The sequence below is a fragment of the Carcharodon carcharias genome, chromosome 1, assembly GCF_017639515.1.
Source record: "Carcharodon carcharias isolate sCarCar2 chromosome 1, sCarCar2.pri, whole genome shotgun sequence".
NCBI lineage: Eukaryota > Metazoa > Chordata > Chondrichthyes > Lamniformes > Lamnidae > Carcharodon > Carcharodon carcharias.
This window is the reverse complement of record NC_054467.1, coordinates 45605672-45624908: the sequence shown is the minus strand read 5'-3', so window position 1 is coordinate 45624908 and position 19237 is coordinate 45605672. Positions and strand designations below refer to the sequence as shown.

Genomic DNA, 19237 nt, shown 5'->3' with positions numbered 1-19237 from the left:
CCAATCCTCCGCCACCCAGCACCTCCCTGATCCTGGTCACGCCGGCAGCCACAGCTTTCCTCTCCACCAGCCACTGAAAAGGATGGAGGGGTGGATTCCTGGGCAGCAGCTCTCTGATGATAGCCACTACTTCTGACGGCAGAGAGCTGCGTTGCAAGGCGACCATGTTTCAGACTTTGATGAGGTCCTGGTAAAAGATGGGCAACACCTGCAAGGAGTCACGAAGACCCCTCAGGCCTATAAACAGGAGCTGCACCTGGCGGAAGAAATACGTCGCCAGGACATACCATCTCAGAGAGGGCTCGACGTAAAGGTATCGCTGCAGGGCCTGTAGGCAGAAAGTCGCCACCTGTGTGCGTAGGCACAGCAGCGCCTGACTGCCTTCCCTAAGCGGGAGACTCAGAACCTCATCAGTGAACCAGTGCAGCCTTTTGTCCCAGAAGAGGTCGAAGGGCATTCTCTGGATTTTTGTGACAAAATCTGGGGGAGGGGTCAAAGCGACCAGCTGGTACAACATGGCGGTAATCAACTGGTTTATGACCAGAACTCAACCCCAGTAAGACAGCACTCGGAGCAGTCCTGTCCAGCGCCGCAGGCGAGTGGCGACTTTGGCCTCCAGTTCCTGCCAGTTCACCGGCCAGGATTCCTCAGCAGGGCAGTGGTGGACCCCCAGGTAGAGGAGGCTGGTCCTGCTCCAGGTGAAAGGCCTGAGATCCTCGAGTAGGGGATCCATCTGCCACTGACCGACCAGGAGTCCAGAACATTTACCCCAGTTGATCCGAGCAGAGGATGCAGCAGAGTAGACCTCCTGGCACTCATGCATCCTCCGCAGGTCAGCCGGGTCGATGAATATGAGGAGTACGTCATCGGCGTAAGCCGGGAGGACCACCCCGATGCCTGGCCCGTGCAGAACCAACCCTGACAACCTCCTCCGCAAGAGGCGCAGGGAAGGCTCCACGCAAATAGAATACAACTGGCCAGACAGGGAGCAGCCCTGATGTACCCCTCTCCCAAAGTCAAGGGGCGCCATCAGGGACCCATTAACCTTCACTAGACACTCTGCAGCAGTGTACAGAAGTCGGATCTAGGCAACGAAATGTGTCCTGAACCTGAGTGCTCGCGGAGTCCCAAATAAATATTCGTGATCCACCCTGTCGAACACCTTCTCCTGGTCTAGAGACAGGAAGGCGCTCGACAGACCAGTCCTCTGGGAAAAGTGGATGACATCCCAGACTGGATGGATATTATTGAAGATGGTCCAGCTCTGGATCATGTAGGACTGGTCAGGGTGGATCATGTGGTCCAGCACGGTGCCAAGGCGAGAAGCCATTGCCATGGCAAAGATCTTGTAATCTGTGCTGAGGAGGGACACCAGGTGCCAGTTCTTAAGGTGGCAGAGATCCCCCTTCTTAGGCAGCAGGGCAATCACAACCCTGCACCACGAGAAGGACATTACTCCAATCATGATACTCTCCCCCAGGACCCCTGCGTAGTCACTCCCAAGGATGTCCCAGAAGGCCCTGAAGAACTCCACAGTCAGCCCATCCACCCCGGGGATTTGCCCCTGGAGAGGCTGTCAAGGGCACCAGTTAGCTCCCCCAGGCTTATAACTCTTTCTGAGTCAACCAAATAAACTAAAGCAACAAAATGAGGGGTAAAATAAACACAGCCCCTAAGTCGGGGTCAGCTGTAAAACCGAAGACAAAGTTTAATGGAAACTTACAAACATCAAATCAAAATGTGATTAAGAGGGTTGATAAAGCACCCGAATCCCCGTGGTGCCCACCGGACACAGAAGGCCTCGAAGGTGCCGGCAGATACCGCGTGCTCCCTCTCCAGGGTCACCCGGCCGCGAACGTAGCCGCGGAAGAGGGTAGACAGTCGGGTCGGACAACCCCCTTGATCACCCACTGCCTGGACGTGTTAATGGCTAATTTGGCCAAGCCCAGGAGCAGGTTCACGAGGAGGTCCTTCTCCTTCCCGGCCCCCCTCCGCACCGGGTGCCCGTAGATCAGGAGTGTGGGGCTGAAGTGCAAACAAAACAGGAATAAAAGGTTTTTTTATATAACTGAAAAGGGTGTGCAGCCCACCACACCCTATATAGTCATGGTCCACGGATTCCACAAGACCACAAAAAGGGCAGGTATCCTACGATTATAGGGGACTGCTGCGTGCAACACCCTCCACCCCAGATCCCCAATGGAAAGCAGGAGGACACCTCCGTAGAGGGCCTCCCAACAGGGACCTCTGCCACCGGACGGTAACAGTCCGGGCGGCGGGCGAGGGCAAGGAAGTGAAGGTTGTGCAGCAGCAGCATGTACAGGAAACCCCACCACGCCTTGCTAAAGGACATGGAGGGCATTTCCCTGAGGTAGCTCATATAGCGGGGCACCAGCACCCGAGGGAGGGTTCAGGGCTTGGGGCCAATATGGAATTCCGTCTGAACAGGGGGATGCTCGTACAGAAGACCATTGTGCACTTGAGCCACCTCAAGTCCCAGTATAATGTCGGGGCCGAGCATGACCGTCCTGAGGTCTTGAATGGCATCGGATGCTCACAAATGCGCAACACGCCAACTTCTGCGGAAGCATCCAGCCCACTCCTCCGCCACCCAGCACATCCCCAATCCTGGTCACCCCGGCAGTCACAGCCCTCCTCTCCGCCAGCCACTGAAAAGGACAGAGAGGCAGATTCCTGAGCAGCACTCTGGTAAGACAGCACTCGGAGCAGTCCTGTCCAGCTCCGCAGGCAAGTGGTGACTTTCGTCTCCAGTTCCTGCCAATTCACCAGCCTGGATTCCTCAGCAGGGCAGAGATGGACTACCAGGTGGAGGAGGCTGGTCCTGCTCTAGGTCAAAGGCCTGAGCTCGTTGGGTAGGGGATCCATCTGCCACGGGCCAACCAGGAGTCCAGAACATTTATCCCAGTTGATCCTGGCAGAAGACGCAGCAGAGTAGACCTCCGTCATGTGTATGCATTCTGGGGCCAGGTTTTCGTATGCCTGGCCTGGGAGGAGTGCACCGAGGGGGCTTTGATGTCATATTTGAGGGAGTCGACTACTGCATTTTTGCTGCGAAGATGGGGTGCAGTGCCATTACTGCAAAGAAGTGGGGCATGTGAGGAAGGATTGCCCTGCCTCCAAGGCCGTCAATACCATCCAGGTGGCTGCGGCTGGCACCGGCGCTCCATTCCCCACGCCCAGCCCACCACTCCATCTTCCTCTCTGCAAGGGGCGGTGCTGCCAACAGCCACCACCATCTCAGCTGCCAACTAGGCGGGGGAGAGACCTCAGGCCGTAAGAAGGAAGACCCGTCACCCAGACCCCCCCAAACCTACCCTGATCTCCAGACACTGAAGCCACCGGCTTGGGGAGACAAAAATCATCCGGCCCGGGCATCATGAATGCGCGAGCTCCTGGGCCCATGTGCATCTCAGTGCTGTGTGCTGGGCCCAGCGTCGTCCCCACGCGGGTTCCCGGGTCCGGCAGCGGTAGGGTGCGCGACCCTGAGCCGGTGGTCCTGTTAAAGAGGGTGGACCTGCCCTAACCCCAGAGGACAGAATCTAGTGGGGCTAGACGAGGGGGCAGAGGCCTCGCAGATGGAGGTCTCCCCAGCCCCCAGCCTTTTCTGGAAGAGACGCTCCGCCTTGGAGGGCGAGGACCTTGCGAGGTCAAATGTGTCCCCTCCCCCAATGAAGTGGTGATGGCGTCTCCGCACCGTAAGTCCTCACTCCGCCCTCGCGGGGGAGCCCAAACCCCCGTTCCCTTTCTGCAGTCCCCTGAGCAGGGCCCCTTAGGGGTTGCTGAGGGTATTGCCCTTCCAATGGTGCCCCACGTCAACCCACTTGTACCCCCGAGATGCCATCTGGCCCTCCAGGGGACTGCGGCAGTCTCTTCATGGCCCCAGTTCTTTTCCTCGTGATCTGATCTGCCTGCAAGGCCCTAAAAGCCCCTGGGCTGGACCGGAATGCTAAGAGGAGAGTCCACACATTTCTCGCTGGGCTCCTGAATGAGAGGAAGAATTAAAATAGTCCTCTCCTTCTTGCGCTTTGCATTAGGTGATGCAATGAAGACTACCATAGCAAACCTCAATGTCACTAGCAGCAGGGACGCACTGCGCCGGCTCCAGAACTTCTCGGTCCTCAGGGATGGGAAGTATGTAGTGTGCTTCCTGCAGGAAATCCAGATGGATATTATCAAAGATGTTATGGCTCAGGACCATGTAGGACTGGTCAGGGTGGATCATGTGGTCCAGCACGGTGCCAAGGTGAGAAGCCATGGCCCTGGCAAAGATCTTGTAATCCGTGCGGAGGAAGGAGCTTGGACACCAGTTCTTAAGGTGGCGTAGATCCCCCTTCATAGACAGTAGGTCAATCACAGAGGGGCATCTCCCCGGTCACGATACTCTACCCCAGGACCCCCGCGTAGTTGTTCTCTCATTGTGGGGTAGGTGTAGCATTTCACCCCAAGCTGAGGTGTCAGCAATTTAAATGGTGATGGGGCCGCAGGAGATGCAGGTGCCAAAGAGGCCACCGCCCTTGCATAGGTGACCCGAGTGGGTCCTGCCACCGGTGAGGATGTTATCACTGCCATCTGGAAGTGCTACACCCACCCCGATACAGATAAAATATACACAACAGACAGGGCAAAGGAGAGTGGGAGTAGGGGAGAGCGAGGGGGGATGGGGAGACAGAGAGGATAAAGGTGGGGAGTGGGGGGTGTTTCTTGAGGTTGGGGGGAGGTTCCAATGTTCTGCTGCAGGGGGTGGAGGAGTCTTCCCCAGGCTGCTAGCACTGCCCAGGCACAGTTCAGGAACGATGATAAATGTCTGTAGATGCAGCTAGCTAACCCAGGCGACACGAGGGAGGGCAGAGTAGGGTATAGGTCTTCTTCCCCTCAAAGTTCAGTCTCTCACAAGCTTCCTAGCTTGGATGTTCTATTCCTCCCCTTGCAGACAACCAGACAGACAAAAGGCAGTTCTTTTCTCCCCCAGGCACCCACCTCTTGCAGCAAAAGACCTCCCCCTCTGGCTGGAGTCAGGTCCTCTCCCCTCAGGCTCTCTCCAAACTTCTACTCCCAGACACTTCAGGTCTCACAAGGTCCCACCCTGCAGTAGCGGGTTGTAATAGCAATAGCAGCAGCAGCAGCCTTGTTGGCAGCAGTCTTCTTGCTCCAATTGAGGAGTAGAAGGAAAACCCATAGCAGCAGGAACAGCCACAGAAAATTCCACAGCTGCAGGAACAGCCACAGGAAAACAGCAGAAGCAGGAACAGACATCGGAAAACAGCAGCTGCAGGAACAGCCACAGGAAAACAGCAGCAGCAGGAACAGCCACAGGGAAACAGCAGCAGCAGGAACAGCCACAGGAAAACAGCAGCAGGAACAGCCACAGGAAAGCAGCAGCAGCAGGAACAGCCATACGAAATCCCAGAGCAGCAGCAACAGCCATACGAAATCCCACAGCAGCAGGAACAGCCACAGCCAGCACCAAGCACAACCACAGCAACAGCACCCAGCTCAGCAGTACCGAGCTGCAGCCGAGACCATCAGGAAGCACAGCCTGAGCACAGGTGTTAATTGACATTGTCATCAAACCCGCTGACAAGGATGGCGCTGTTGTTGTCTGGCGCACTGACCTCTACCTCGCGGAGGCTGAGCGCCAACTCACAGACATTTCCTCCTACCTCTCCCTGGACCATGACCCCACCACTGAACATCAAGCCATTGTTTCCAGGACTGTCACTGACCTCATCTCCTCTGGGGATATTCCTCCCACAGCTTCCAACCTGATAGTCGCTCAACCTTGGACGGCCCGCTTCTACCTCCTAGCCAAAATCCACAAACAGAACTGTCCCGGTAGACCAATCGTGTCAGCTTGCTCCTGCCCCACAGAACTCATTTCTCGTTATCTTGACTCCCTTCTCTCTCCCCTTGTCCAGTCCCTTCCCACCTACATCCGTGATTCCTCTGACACCTTATGTTACATCAACAATTTCCAGTTTTCTGGCCCCAACCACTTCCTCTTCACCATGGACGTCCAATCCCCCACCAGGATGGTCTGAGGGCCCTTAGCTTCTTCCTCGAACAGAGGCCCGAACAATCCCCATCCACCACTACTCTCCTCCGTCTGGCTGAACTTGTTCTCACACTGAACAATTTCTCCTTCAACTCCTCTCACTTCCTCCAAATAAAAGGTGTGGCTATGGGTACCCGCATGGGCCCCAGCTATGCCTGTCTCTTTAAGGGGTACGTGGAACATTCCTTGTTCCAGTTCTACTCCAGCCCCCTTCCACAACTCTTTCTCTGGTACATCGATGATTACTTCGGTGCTGCTTCATGCTCTCGTTGGGACTTGGAAAAATTTATTAATTTTGCTTCCAATCTCCACCCCTCCATCATTTTCACGTGGTCCATCTCTGACACTTCCCTTCCCTTCCTTGACCTCTCTGTCTCAATCTCTGGTGATAGACTGTCCACCAATATCCATTACAAGCCTACTGACTCCCACAGCTACCTTGACTACAGCTCCTCACACCCTGCTTCCTGTAGGGACTCCATCCCATTCTCTCAGTTCCTTCGCCTCCGTCGCATCTATTCCGATGATGCTGCCTTCAAAAACAGTTCCTCTGACATGTCCTCCTTCTTCCTTAACCGAGGTTTTCCACCCATGGTCGTTGACAGGGCCCTCCAACCGTGTCCGGCCCATCTCCCGTGCATCCGCCCTCACGCCTTCTCCTCCCTCCCAGAAACATGATAGGGTCCCCCTTGTCCTCACTTATCACCCCACCAGCCTCCGCATTCAAAGGATCATCCTCCGCCATTTCCGCCAACTCCAGCATGATGCCACCACCAAACACACCTTCCCTTCACCCCCCCGTCGCCATTCCATAGGGATCGTTCCCTCCGGGACACCCTGGTCTACTCCTCCATCACCCCCTACTCCTCAACCCCCACCTATGGCACCACCCCATGCCCACGCAAAAGATGTAACACCTGTCCCTTCACTTCCTCTCTCCTCACCATCCAAGGGCCCAAACATTCCTTTCAAGTGAAGCAGCATTTCACTTGCATTTCCCCCAACTTAGTCTACTGTATTCGTTGCTCTACATTGGAGAGACCAAATGTAAACTGAGCGACCGCTTTGCAGAAGACCTGTGGTCTGTCTGCAAGAATGACCCAAACCTCCCTGTGGCTTGCCATTTTAACACTCCACCCTGCTCTCTTGCCCACATGTCTGTCCTTAGCTTGCTGCATTGTTCCAGTGAAGCCCAACGCAAACTGGAGGAACAACACCTCATCTTCCGACTAGGCACTTTACAGCCTTCTGGACTGAATATTGAATTCAATAACTTTAGGTCCTGAACTCCCTCCTCCATCCCCACCCCCTTTCTGTTTCTTCCCCCTTCCTTTTGTTTTTTCCAATAAATTATATAGATTTTTCTTTTCCCACCTATTTCCATTATTTTTAAATATTTTTAAATCTTTTCTGCTCCCCCCACCCCCACTAGAGCTATAACTTGAGTGCCCTACCATCCATTCTTAATTAGCACATTAGTTTAGATATATATCACCAACTTCAACATCTATGTGTTCTTTTGTTCTTTTGTCTGTGACATCTTTTGATGATCTGCTTCTATCATTGCTTGATTGTCCCTACAACAATACCCCCCCTCCACATCTCTCCCCCCACCCAACACCCCCCCCCCCCCCCACACACACACACACACACACACACACACACATACACACACACACTCCTTAAACCAGCTTATATTTCACCCCTTCCTTGGATTCACCTAGTTCTGTTGAAGGGTCATGAGGACTCGAAACGTCAACTCTTTTCTTCTCCGCCGATGCTGCCAGACCTGCTGAGTTTTTCCAGGTAATTCTGTTTTTGTTTTTGATTTCCAGCATCCGCAGTTTTTTGTTTTTATCACAGGTGTTAATTACTTGTACTTACTGTTAACTGTTGTCAATAAACTCCTAAGAATGTCACCCTGCCTGTGGCTCCTTATTCTGGTGAGCAGTGTTCTTGTCACTCAGATGTGAAACCTTTCTGCACAAGATAAAAGGCAGATGTGCTCTGTGCAGCCTTCAGACTACAGTGATGGTCCAGCCTCACATTCCCTGGAAACGTTACTGATGCCTGCGCCTCGGCGGTGCTGGTCATTGTTAATATGGCAATCATCTTGTTAAAACCAATTGCTAGTCACACAGGTTATGGGCATTAATTATCCAATCTAAATGGAATAAAAAGGTACAGCTGGAACACTTTGTGTGAAAGCTATGAGGAAGTTAGTAGCACTGAGGAGTTGTCTTGGAAATAAACCAGCTTTAACCAAGAGACCAGCCTGGATTAGTTCTTCCACCACAACCTCTTATTGTAAGCAACAGTCATTGCTGCCAGAATGTAGTGGGCAGGCACCACAGAGTTCTCTCATACTGTGTGTGCTCTCAGCACCTTTTAGGTGGGTTTGGCCCCCATCACATCAGCTCCTGAAGGCCTAAGGTGCTGAAGGTGGACACAGCATCAGATGCATCTAAAGTTTCATGGCTGTGCCTCTAAGATGGTCCTGATCATGGAGCGCAAGTGAGCTGCCCTCGGCCAGACAGGAGTCAGACATTCTTAGAGGCTATGTGAAAATCTATAGTGTGTCCTCACTGCATGTTGTCATCATCCTCCTGTGATCGAGCGACTATTCGGGCCTCCACTGCATCTCCATGATAGGAGCGTTCTCACAGTCAAACATTCATAACAGCGATGTGAGGATCTACGGGGACACCTCACTGCATGTCGTCATCATCCTCCACAAATCTGGCAGTTATGAGGGCCTCCCGAGTGTGCCTGCCTCATCCAGCCAGTGCGAGAGCCTCATCCCCGAGGACCCCCTCACCCTCATTCCCATCGGTGTACTCCTCATCGGAGGAGATGTGCAGTTCCTCCATTTCCTCCTCAGCCAGCTCCTTACTGCATTGTGGCACAAGGTTGTAAACGGCGCAGCAGACAATGAAGATGCATACCACCCTCCGGACTGTATTGCAGGCCACCACGAGACCGGTTCAGGCACCGGAACTGGATCTTCAGCATCCTGATAATCTGCTCCACCAAGTTGTGAGCTGCTGCATGAGCCTCATTACAGCTTCACTCTGCTGCAGTCTGAGGCCGCCGCACGGGAGTCACAGCCACGGCCTCTGTGGGTAGCACTTGTCTCCAAGGAGCCAACCCCACAGCCTCTATGGACCCTGGAAGACTGTAAGGATCTGCAAGTGATTCAGGATGTAGGCATCGTGCACATTCCCTGGAAACTGTGCGCATACCTGCAGGATGCATTTCTGGTGGTTGCATACCTGCTGCACATTCTGTGAGTGGAAGAACTTGCGGTTGATGAAGTCAACTGAGTTTAGCGATGGAGACTTGAGTGCCACATGAGTGCAGTCAATCGCACTCTGCACCTAAGGGAATCCAGAGATAAGGGCGAATCCAATGGCCCTGGCTGTCCTGGTCCTGGGCGAAATGCACAACGTTGTGTGCCATGGAGAAGATGGCATCCGTGACCTCATGGATGCATTTGTGGGTGGCGGATTGTGAAATCCCACAGATGTCACCTGTGTAGCCCTGAAAGGAGCCACTGGCATAGAAATTGAATGCTATGGTCACTTTCACAGCCACTGACAATGGATGCCCTCCATGTCCCCTTGGCGCCAAGTCCTGCAGTAAGTGGCAGATGTGAGCCACCAGGTCCCTAGACACGCACAGTCATCGGCCACACTGGTTCTCAGTCATCTGCAGGAATGGCAGGTAACATCTATAGACCCTAGTCTATAGGTGCTGACCAGCCATGGCTCGCTGCCGCTCCTGGGCTGCCTCTTCTTCAAGAGGTTAGTGCTCCTGCCTTTGCACGGCCAGGTGCCTCAGTCGTTCTCTTCTCCGTCTTCTACAGTCTCTGTAGACCATCAGGCATAAAGCAAGGTCACAAGGATCCATGATCCTGACGTGGTCCTCCTGCATGAAAGAGAGAGAGAGACGTAGTTATCATAGCTGTACTTAGCACCTTTCCTGGCCCTATGTGACCACCCGTTAATGCTTCCAGGAGAGTTCTGGTCACCCCTCGGATGGCTAGAGATGAGTGTGCTGCATGGCCCCCCTGTCAATCTGCGACATGGGAGACACTGGATCCAAACCAGGATGCTGAGATTGCAAGGGGCTGTGAGTGCCTCCAGCACTGACTGCTACATGGCCAGAAACTGGCGAGGAGATTGTACAACGTGTGTAGTCCAACTGCTCCGTGATCTAATAAAGTGGTGGCGTACTCGAAGTCTGTGTCGGGGGGGGTGGCGGGGTGGTTGGGGGACGGGGGGGTGGGGTGGGGGGGTAAGGTATGGAGCTTTTGGTGGCCCTTTGGTGCCTCCATGCCACTTGCATGGGTGGGCAGGCTAGGAGCCTGACCCCAATCATATCACTGTGGCTGGTCAGTTTATACAGGTGTCCCTATGTGTGGCCACTCCCCTCGTTTACCTAGCCCCCCACCTTGATTACCTGTGCGCGGGTTGCAGTGCCAGGTCAGCACTTGATGACTGCACCCCCCAGCAGTTGCCTACGAGACTGGCTAGCATTTGACCCAAGAAACCCCCCACCCCCCCAGCCTTAGCAGTCACCCCCCGCGGCTGGCCAGCACTTGCCTCTGGACACCCCTCTTTCAGTAGTCTCCTGCGGGGCCAGGCATCAGTTGCCCCTGGCACCCTGAGGCCTGTAAACGATGGGCGAGCTGTGGAGAATGCTGATACTGCTTACTCACCTCAGTTACCCTAAAGTGAAGGCCCGCAAGTGCACGTCACCTGTGTGCTGTTGTGAAACATGTTGGCGTGCTTTCCTGCCAATGTGGATGGATGATACGGCGGGGTTACAAAAGCCTGGCAGGATGGCCTTTTAATTATATGCTAATATATTACAATTCGCTCCCCGCTGACTGATGGCGGGAAACGCAGCCCGCCATTGGCAGGCTGAGCAGAAGATTGCGATTTGCCTTCAAGTCGTTGTGAAGTGAGCCCTGCCATATTTTCCGTGCACACCACCCATCACACCTGCTGCCAGCGAGCTCGAAAATTACGCCCAAAATGTCAACAGCTCCCTGCTGAGATAAGTGGTTGTATAACTTTTGAAACTCAGCCACACATTCATAATTGCCCCAGCTATCACACCAGCCTGTTGGAAATGTAAACATTAAAGTCTGTTGAAACTGAAAAACAGATGGACTTTTTTGTCTCAGCCACAGATGGTGTCTTTTCCATTTCAAAGCAGGTTGCCTATCAATCAATGGAGTGAAGCAGATGATTAGATTTTTTTAAACTTTGAACAGCAGGGCATTTTGTTTTCAAAAAGTTAAAGCTCTTTGGACATTTAAATCACAGTCCAAAACCTGCGTGTTTTGCAACATATTTTCCTACAGTTTTGAATGCATTGTAACACTTTTTCCAATGGGAAATGTATTAAATGCATCACAACGTTTAAACAATGCTGTTCAATGTAATGCTCAACTTATCTTTTCAGGACAGAGCTCTATGATGAATGTATGCAATTAAAACACATCTAATACATCTAATAGTGACATTTAAAGTTGTCAAAACATTTAACACTTACCTATCAAAATGTTTCCGACTCCTCAGTAGGCTTCCTCCATGGTCACAAACCCTCCAATCAGGTCTGTATTTTTAGGGCTTCCAAAATCCACATGAAAATAGTGGAGGGAGAGGAAATTCAAGCTTCCTATAGGGCTTACAATGGCGACCCTGATTTCAGAAGTTTTGCATGCAGGGTCACAACTCAAGGTCTTCCCGATCACGAAAAGATCATGCAGGGTCGGGAAGGTAGTGCAAATTTGAAATTACTGCAAAGAAGTTCTAAATTTTTGTCATTCCTACCCCATTCATGCCTCCGTCATCCAAAATCCGGCCTTTAGTCTCTGTCCTTAGTAGAAGACACAAATTACATACCAGAATTAGAGGGTAATGAAGAAACTAATAAGAGTGAGGAACTTTAAGTCATTTATAACAGCAGGAAAAAAGTATTGAAGGAACTATAAAGGACTAAAACCTGACAAATCGCCAGGGTGTGATGGCCCAAAACCTAGGGTTCGAAAAAGGTAGCTGCAGACATAGTGGAGCACTGTTTATGATTTTTTAAGTTACATAGATTCTAGAATGGTCCCAGATTGGAAGCTAGCAAACGTAACACAGCTATTCAAGAAAGAAAAGAGAGAGAAAACAGGGACCTAAAGATCAGTCAGGCTGGCATCAACTGTCACGGAAATACTGGAATCTATTTTCGAGGACATTTTAACAATGCACTTAGAAAATCATAGTATGATTAGACAAAGGGCAGCATATCCCCACTCCCCCCACTCGTCCCCGGAACCCAATTTGCTCCATGTCAGCCCACTCCGCAACCTTAACGTGTTGTGGGTGGGTTAAATAGGCTACCAATGGGACTTCCACCCCTTGTACTGGGGAAAAAGTCCCACCCTCAGGAGCTGCCAGCCAATCGGATCCAGCAGTCCCGGCAGCACAAAGAGCGCATTAATGGTTGATGCCGGGACTGGAAGCAGGCCCAAGAAGAAGGCCCATGGATCCCAGAGCAAGGTGAGTGGGCGGTATTGGGCATGGAGGGTTTGGAAAGTTTAGGGACGGGGTATGGCAGGGAGTTGGTGGTAGTGGGTTTTACAGAGCAGGCAGTAGAAAGGGGGCACTATTTTAGGGGGGTTGCCCCCTGATGCGCAAAGGGCAACCCCCCCTTCCTTTCAGGTCAAGGGGTTGTCGGGTGGTCAGGGGATTGGGGGTAGTCAGGTGATTGGAGGAGTAGTCAGGTGGTTGTCGGGTAGTCGGATCAGTTTGTGGCAGGTAATTGGAGGGTTGGGGTATTGGTGGGGGACAGGGTCAGTTGTGGAATTACCCAGGTTTTAAGTTTCTAATATTTCCTGGGTAACTATCCAGTAAGTATCACGGATCTGTCCCAAGCGATTCCCATGTAGGTTCGCAGGTCAGGACTTCTGCATGGTCCTGAGGTGCACTTTGAGTCATACAACGATCCGGAGACTGGAAGATTTGGGCCAATGTATCTAAATTTGCTGACAAAACAAAATTAGGTGGGAATGTAAGCTGTGAGGAGGACACCGAGATCTGGACAGGTCAAGTGACTAGGCAACAAGGTGGCAGATGGGGTATAATATGGGAAAATGTGAGATTATTCATTTTGGCAGCAAGAAGAGAAAGAATATTTTTCTAAAAGGCATGAAACTTACCATTGACCAGAAGCTGAACTGGAACAGCCATATCAATACTGTGGCTACAAAAGCAGGTCAGAGGCTGGGAATTCTGAGGCAAGTAACTCACCTCTTGACTCTCTAAATCCTGTCCACCAGCCACAAGACATAAGTCAGGAGTGTGATGGAATATCCTCCACTTGCCTGGATGAATGCAGCTCCACCAATGCTCAAGAAGCTTGACACCGTCCAGGATAAAGCAGCCCACTTGATTGGCACCACATCCACTACCTCCAACATTCACTCCCTCCACCGTCGCACAGTGACAGCAGTGTGTACCATCTACAAGATGCACTGCAGCAATCCATCAATGCTCCTTCAACAGCACCTTCCAAATCCCGGGACCTCTACCATCTAGAAGGACAAGGGCAGCAGATGCATGGGAACACCACCACCTGCAAGTTCCCCTCCAAGCCACCCACCACCCTGACTTGGGAATATATCACCGTTCCTTCATTGTCACTGGATCAAAACCCTGGAATTACCTCCCAAACAGCACTGAGGATGTACCTACACCATATGGACTGCAGCTCACCACCACTTTCTCAAGGGCAATTAGGGATGGGCAATAAAAATGCTGGTCTAGCCAGTGACAGCCACCTCTGTGAAAGAGTTAAAAAAAATTTAAATGTTGATATTCAGATACTTGGGTGCGCTCATACGAGTTAGCATGCAGGTACTGCAAGTAATTCATTACCTACACTCTGCAGTCCAATCAAAAAGTGAGTCATAAATTTAGTAATACTTCAAAATATTTATTATTTGCAAAGGTAAGAGCTTCATACTTAGATTACCATCTGTAAACATTTTCCATTTGTTTATAGGTATGTATGGTGTGGCATATGTGTCAAAATGGAATTTTGAAACATGGAATGAACCAGACCATCATGATTTTGATAATTTAACATTTACAGTTAAAGGTGAGCTTATTATGTAATTGATAAAACTATGTAACGGTTGTCATAAAGGCATAACTAAATCAATTTTGGATTAAGGCTGCACAGTACTGTACAAAGGAAACCTTTCATAATGTAACATTCACAAAGTGAGTTTAACATAAAGCTAGCTTAGATTTCTCCTTTGGCTATTGGCCAGTTTGGATTATCCCTAGATTTTTTTGACAATGTTATCCTTTTTATTCCATTCCTTAAGACATTAGCTCTTAACAGTACAGATGTTTGGGTACTCCACTGATACTTTATCCAAATAGCCCAACCACCTGACTACATAGCCAACCCTACCCCTCCCCAACTGGACGGGACTAATCTCTGACCCAACTACCCACCTACCCCCCTGACCACCCGACTATATCCCCCCTTATTCATGTGTATGAACCATGACAGTAATTATTAGCAGGTTTCATGACTGTTGCCTTTGACCCCATATTGGCTGACATTGTTATCCCTAAGACATTTCTTTAGGCACTGTCCCTTTTTCCTTTAAATCAGCTGTCATTACCATTCTCCTCAAAATTCAATCCTCAATTCCCCCACTGTCATTACTGTCTCCACTTCCGACTTCTTTTTTCTCTCCAGAGTACTTGAACATGTTGTCACCTTCCAAATTCATGACACCTTTCCCAAATTCGACGTACGAATCCCCTCATTCCATTAACCGCCGATGTTAAGGTACCAAAACATTTTTTTTACAAAGTCACAAATGACATCCTCTGTTACAAAAGTAAACTATTGTTATGATCACTTTAACAAACAGACCACAGGAGTCTTAGGTACAGGTCACGATCGTTTATTCGAGCAATTGCAAGGGGAAAACCATCTCAATGCAGCTTGAGATAGCACTCTGCTAAATTACAAATATTTAACATATTTATACATTATTGGTCATGTACATGAACAGTTTCCAGATTCTGATTTCGTAAACATATAGGTTTATATTAAACAGACATCTCTGGTAACAGGTACATGCATCATATGTCCCTGTTTTTCACCCAGGCAGAGCCCTCCTACCTAAATTAGGACCATTTGTTCTTCCCCTATCTGTTGAAGAGCACACTTAATCTTAGTTGTTATTGCCATCCTCAGTCTACAGTCCGGCTCCGAAGCCTTTCTGTTGTTTACAGGCCCTTAAGGCTGTGCAAATTTCATCTGGTAACCTTTAACTGCCAATGTGCTTGGAGATTTTAAGTAATTCATTCCCTTTCAATAAGTTCTTACTGTACCCCTATATTGCCCCTAATAATTACAGTATCCCTTTATTTCCCCCTAACACTATCCCTCCTAATTCTTTTTGACTTGTTTGCTGCCTTTGACATGGCTGCATTCAATCAAATCAGGTCTACATTCTCCTCCAATGCCTGTCTACTGATGTCGAGCTGGATGGAATTACACTTGTCTTGTTCAATTCTTATCAATCTAATGATAACCAGAGTATCACTTGCAATGAATTCTCTTTCTGCTCCCATACCATTAGCTCTGTTGTCCCCCAAGGATCTAACCTTGGCCCCCTCCTAATTCTCATCTACATGCTGCTCCTCAGCGACATCATCCAAACACATAGCATTAGTTTTCACATGCACACTGATGACACCCAGTTCTAGCTCACTGCCACCTTTCTCGACTCATACATAGTTGCTAAATTATCAGACTGCATTTCAAATATCCTGGACTGGATGAGCAGAAATTACTTCCAAATAGTGAATACTGAAGCCATTGTTTTCGTTCCCGACTGCAAACTCCATTCCCTAATGACTGACTGAATTCTCCTTAGGAACTGTCTGAGGCTGAATCAGACTGTTGGCAACTTTGGCATCAGGTTTGACTCTGAGATGACCATAAAACTTCAGCATCACCAAGAATCCCTAATTCCTTAAATCAAAATTCTGTAAGCACCCAATTTCACCGCTGCTTCAGCTCATCTGCTCTGAAACCCACATCCATAAATTTGTTACTTCTACACTTGACTATTCCAACACATTGCTGGCTGACCTCCAGCATTCCACCTTTCCTAAACTTGAGCTCATCCAGAACTTGCTACCGATGTTCTTACTCATGCCAATCCCCATTCACCATCATCCCTGTGCCTTCTGGTTCAAAGCACCACTTTGATTTTAAAATTCTCATCCTTGTTTGCAAGTCGCTCAATGGCCTCACCACTCCCAATATCTGTAATCTCTCCCAGCCCCACAACCCTCTAAAATAACCATGCTCACCTACTTCTGACCTTTTAATTGTTCCACTGTTGTTGACTGGACCTTCAACTGCCTATCCCTAGGTGCTGGAAATCCCTCCCTAAACATCTCCACTTCTCTACTCCTGTTCCTGCTTTAAAACTTACCTACCTCTGACCAAACTTTTGGTCATCTGTCCTAATATCAGTTTTGCTTTATAACGCTCCTGCGAAACATCTTAAGACTATATTACATTAAAAGTGATGTATAAATACAAGTTGTTGTTCTTGCCAGGTTAACACAATCCTGTTTTCACATAACTGATTGAAAAATCAGCTGCCCAAGAAATGCATGTTAGTTTTGAACTGGATAGGGGTGGGTAATGACCAAAATATCAATGGAGCACCCACAAGTAAAATCAGAGTTAGGCCCCTTATTTATATATGTAAAGAGGTATTACAGATAGCTGGTGCAAGTTGCGTTCAATCAAATCAGGTCAACATTCCTTCATCCTAAACATAACAACCCCCAACCCACATTTAAAGAATGGTGGCTGTTGTCAGCTATTGCTCCCCACTATTTCCCCTACCCACCTGATCACAGATATCACTGGCATCCACTACCTCTCCCACTGCTACTACTTTGGGCGTGCTCCTGCTGTCCATTGTGCAATAAAATTGTCCCTTCTCTCTCCCAGACCTTCCCATGTCAGTTCTACTTGATATTCATTCTTCTGCTCAATTCAATCTAGCATTTTTCTCCCCTCCAAATCAGTTCAAACCTGTATTCTTCCCACCACCTCCAAGTTCTTACTGGCTCTTTCTTTCTTTCTTTTTAATCTGAGAGTGTTGCTCCCAGCTTTTCCCTCTTCTGTTGCAGAACACCATACTAGAGTTCTTCCCCCTTCAATCTACATTCCATATATTTCCCCTCTCCCGTTCTTTGCCATCTATTTATTTAAAAAGCACAACCCAAGATGAGCATGTCACCAGGCCTTTTTGCCATGTGCCCTAAGCTGCAGAATGAAGCCAGTGAGAGGATAGGCTTGAATTTTGTAATCATCCCTAAACGTGCAAATTGGCCATGGCATTGAACAGTTGCCGATGTAACAGCATTGTTCATGAAGGATAAATTGGGCAACTATAGGAAGTCAGTCTATTTCAATGTCAGTTTGGGGGGAATTCTCTAATTTTATCTTGATTTATGAACTTTGTGATCATTTAGAAACGCACGAATTAATCAAGAAAAGCCAACATGATTTGTTAAAGGCAGAAGTTTTTTTGAAAAAGTTGGATAAAGATTTCACTATGTAAGAGGCTCCCATTCCCATTACAAATGGTTCTTGGACTTTAGGGTTTATGAAGAGCAAATTGCACAGACACAGGGTTTGGCTCAACCAATGATTAATTTTTTTTTAATGCACCAAGTCCCTAATACAGATACCTCTAATCTAGTTCAGGCAACATAAACACAAAGTTACACAAAATTAAAATTATCTAGCCTTAGTTCAAACTTTTCTGCGATTAGCTGAGGTAGACACCCCCAGTTCCCAGTTGACCCTTACTTGATTTGACCTCAATCCCTAGTTCAAAGTCACTATAACTTGCTAAAAACCTTACTAGAATTATGGACAAAACACTACGTCTTAGTCCCAAACCCTTACACAAACCTCAGACCCAAACCACTACGATTTGGCTGAAAAAAACACTTCCAAAATATTAGCAAAAACACTATGCTTTCACCCCAAAACCTTACAAACCCTCAGACCAATATCACTATGATTTGGCTGAAACCACTTTACAATCCCCAACACGGCTGTTCTGTCCAGTGTTGTTGATTGTAGTCTCTGAGTCAAGGTGACTAGCCCTGACACTTCTTCCAACTGCAGCACCCCAGTCCAGTTTTGTCTTTTTATATAGTAATCAATATTGCAAATATCACAGACACATCTCCTGTTGTCATTCTGCTGAATCACCTGGTTTTTAGCGCCTTGTATTCCTTTAGTTTATTTCATGCTCTGATCTAGACAAGGCCGTAGACAAACCTAGTTCTCATGTTATTTCCACAACAAGAAACAATGGGCCCCACCCCAAAGTGAGGGATCTCTGGCTCCAAAGGTGATGGACATGTCAAGCTTTCCTTCTTTCCTTGACAGGAGTGAATTGTTCTGTGTAATGCCCATTGTCTGGGGCTGTTATGCTAATGCAATCAGCAATGGTTTCATGGTCATCATCAGACCTTTAATTCCAGATTTTTATTGAATTCAAATTTCAATGGGATTTGAACCCAGGTCCCAAGAGCATTACTCTGGGTCTCTGGAATACTAGCCCAGTGACAATACCACTATTCCACCGCCTCTCCATTCAATTAAAAACAGTGAAGCTCAAGAGGCCAGAATTATATGAACATGGATATCTCGGAGGGTTGTAGGGTTGGAGGAGATTACAGAGGTAGGGAGGGATACGGACTTAAAAGTGGCAGGACTTAAAAACAAGGATAAGAATTTTAAAATCAAGTCTTTGCTTAACTGGGAGACAATGTAGGTCAATACAAATAGATGATTTTGACTTGGGCATGTCAGGAAAAACCTCAAAAGTGAAGGATTGGCCAAAGAGTAAGGACTCTTAAAAATAATTCAGGAAGACATAGATAGGTTAGAAAAGTAGGGGGTCAGATGGAATATATGATTTGATGTACTGTGGTAAGGAAAAGAACAAATAAGAGATATTCACTCAATGGAAACATTCTGAAGAGTGTGGATGACCAGAGAGAGTGATTTCCACTGAAGCAAAAGAAG

At 48.9% G+C, this 19237-nt stretch overlaps 1 protein-coding gene across 5 annotated transcripts in view; it reads left to right on the top strand.

Moving 5' to 3' along the window:
* idua (alpha-L-iduronidase) overlaps nt 1-19237 on the top strand; it is a 325106-nt gene that overhangs the window by 179372 nt on the left and 126497 nt on the right. For all 5 annotated transcript variants that reach the window (XM_041197979.1, XM_041197971.1, XM_041197966.1 and 2 more), the window contains one exon: nt 14138-14233. In XM_041197979.1, coding sequence (XP_041053913.1) covers nt 14138-14233 — 96 coding nt within the window. The remainder of the gene's footprint in view (nt 1-14137; nt 14234-19237) is intronic.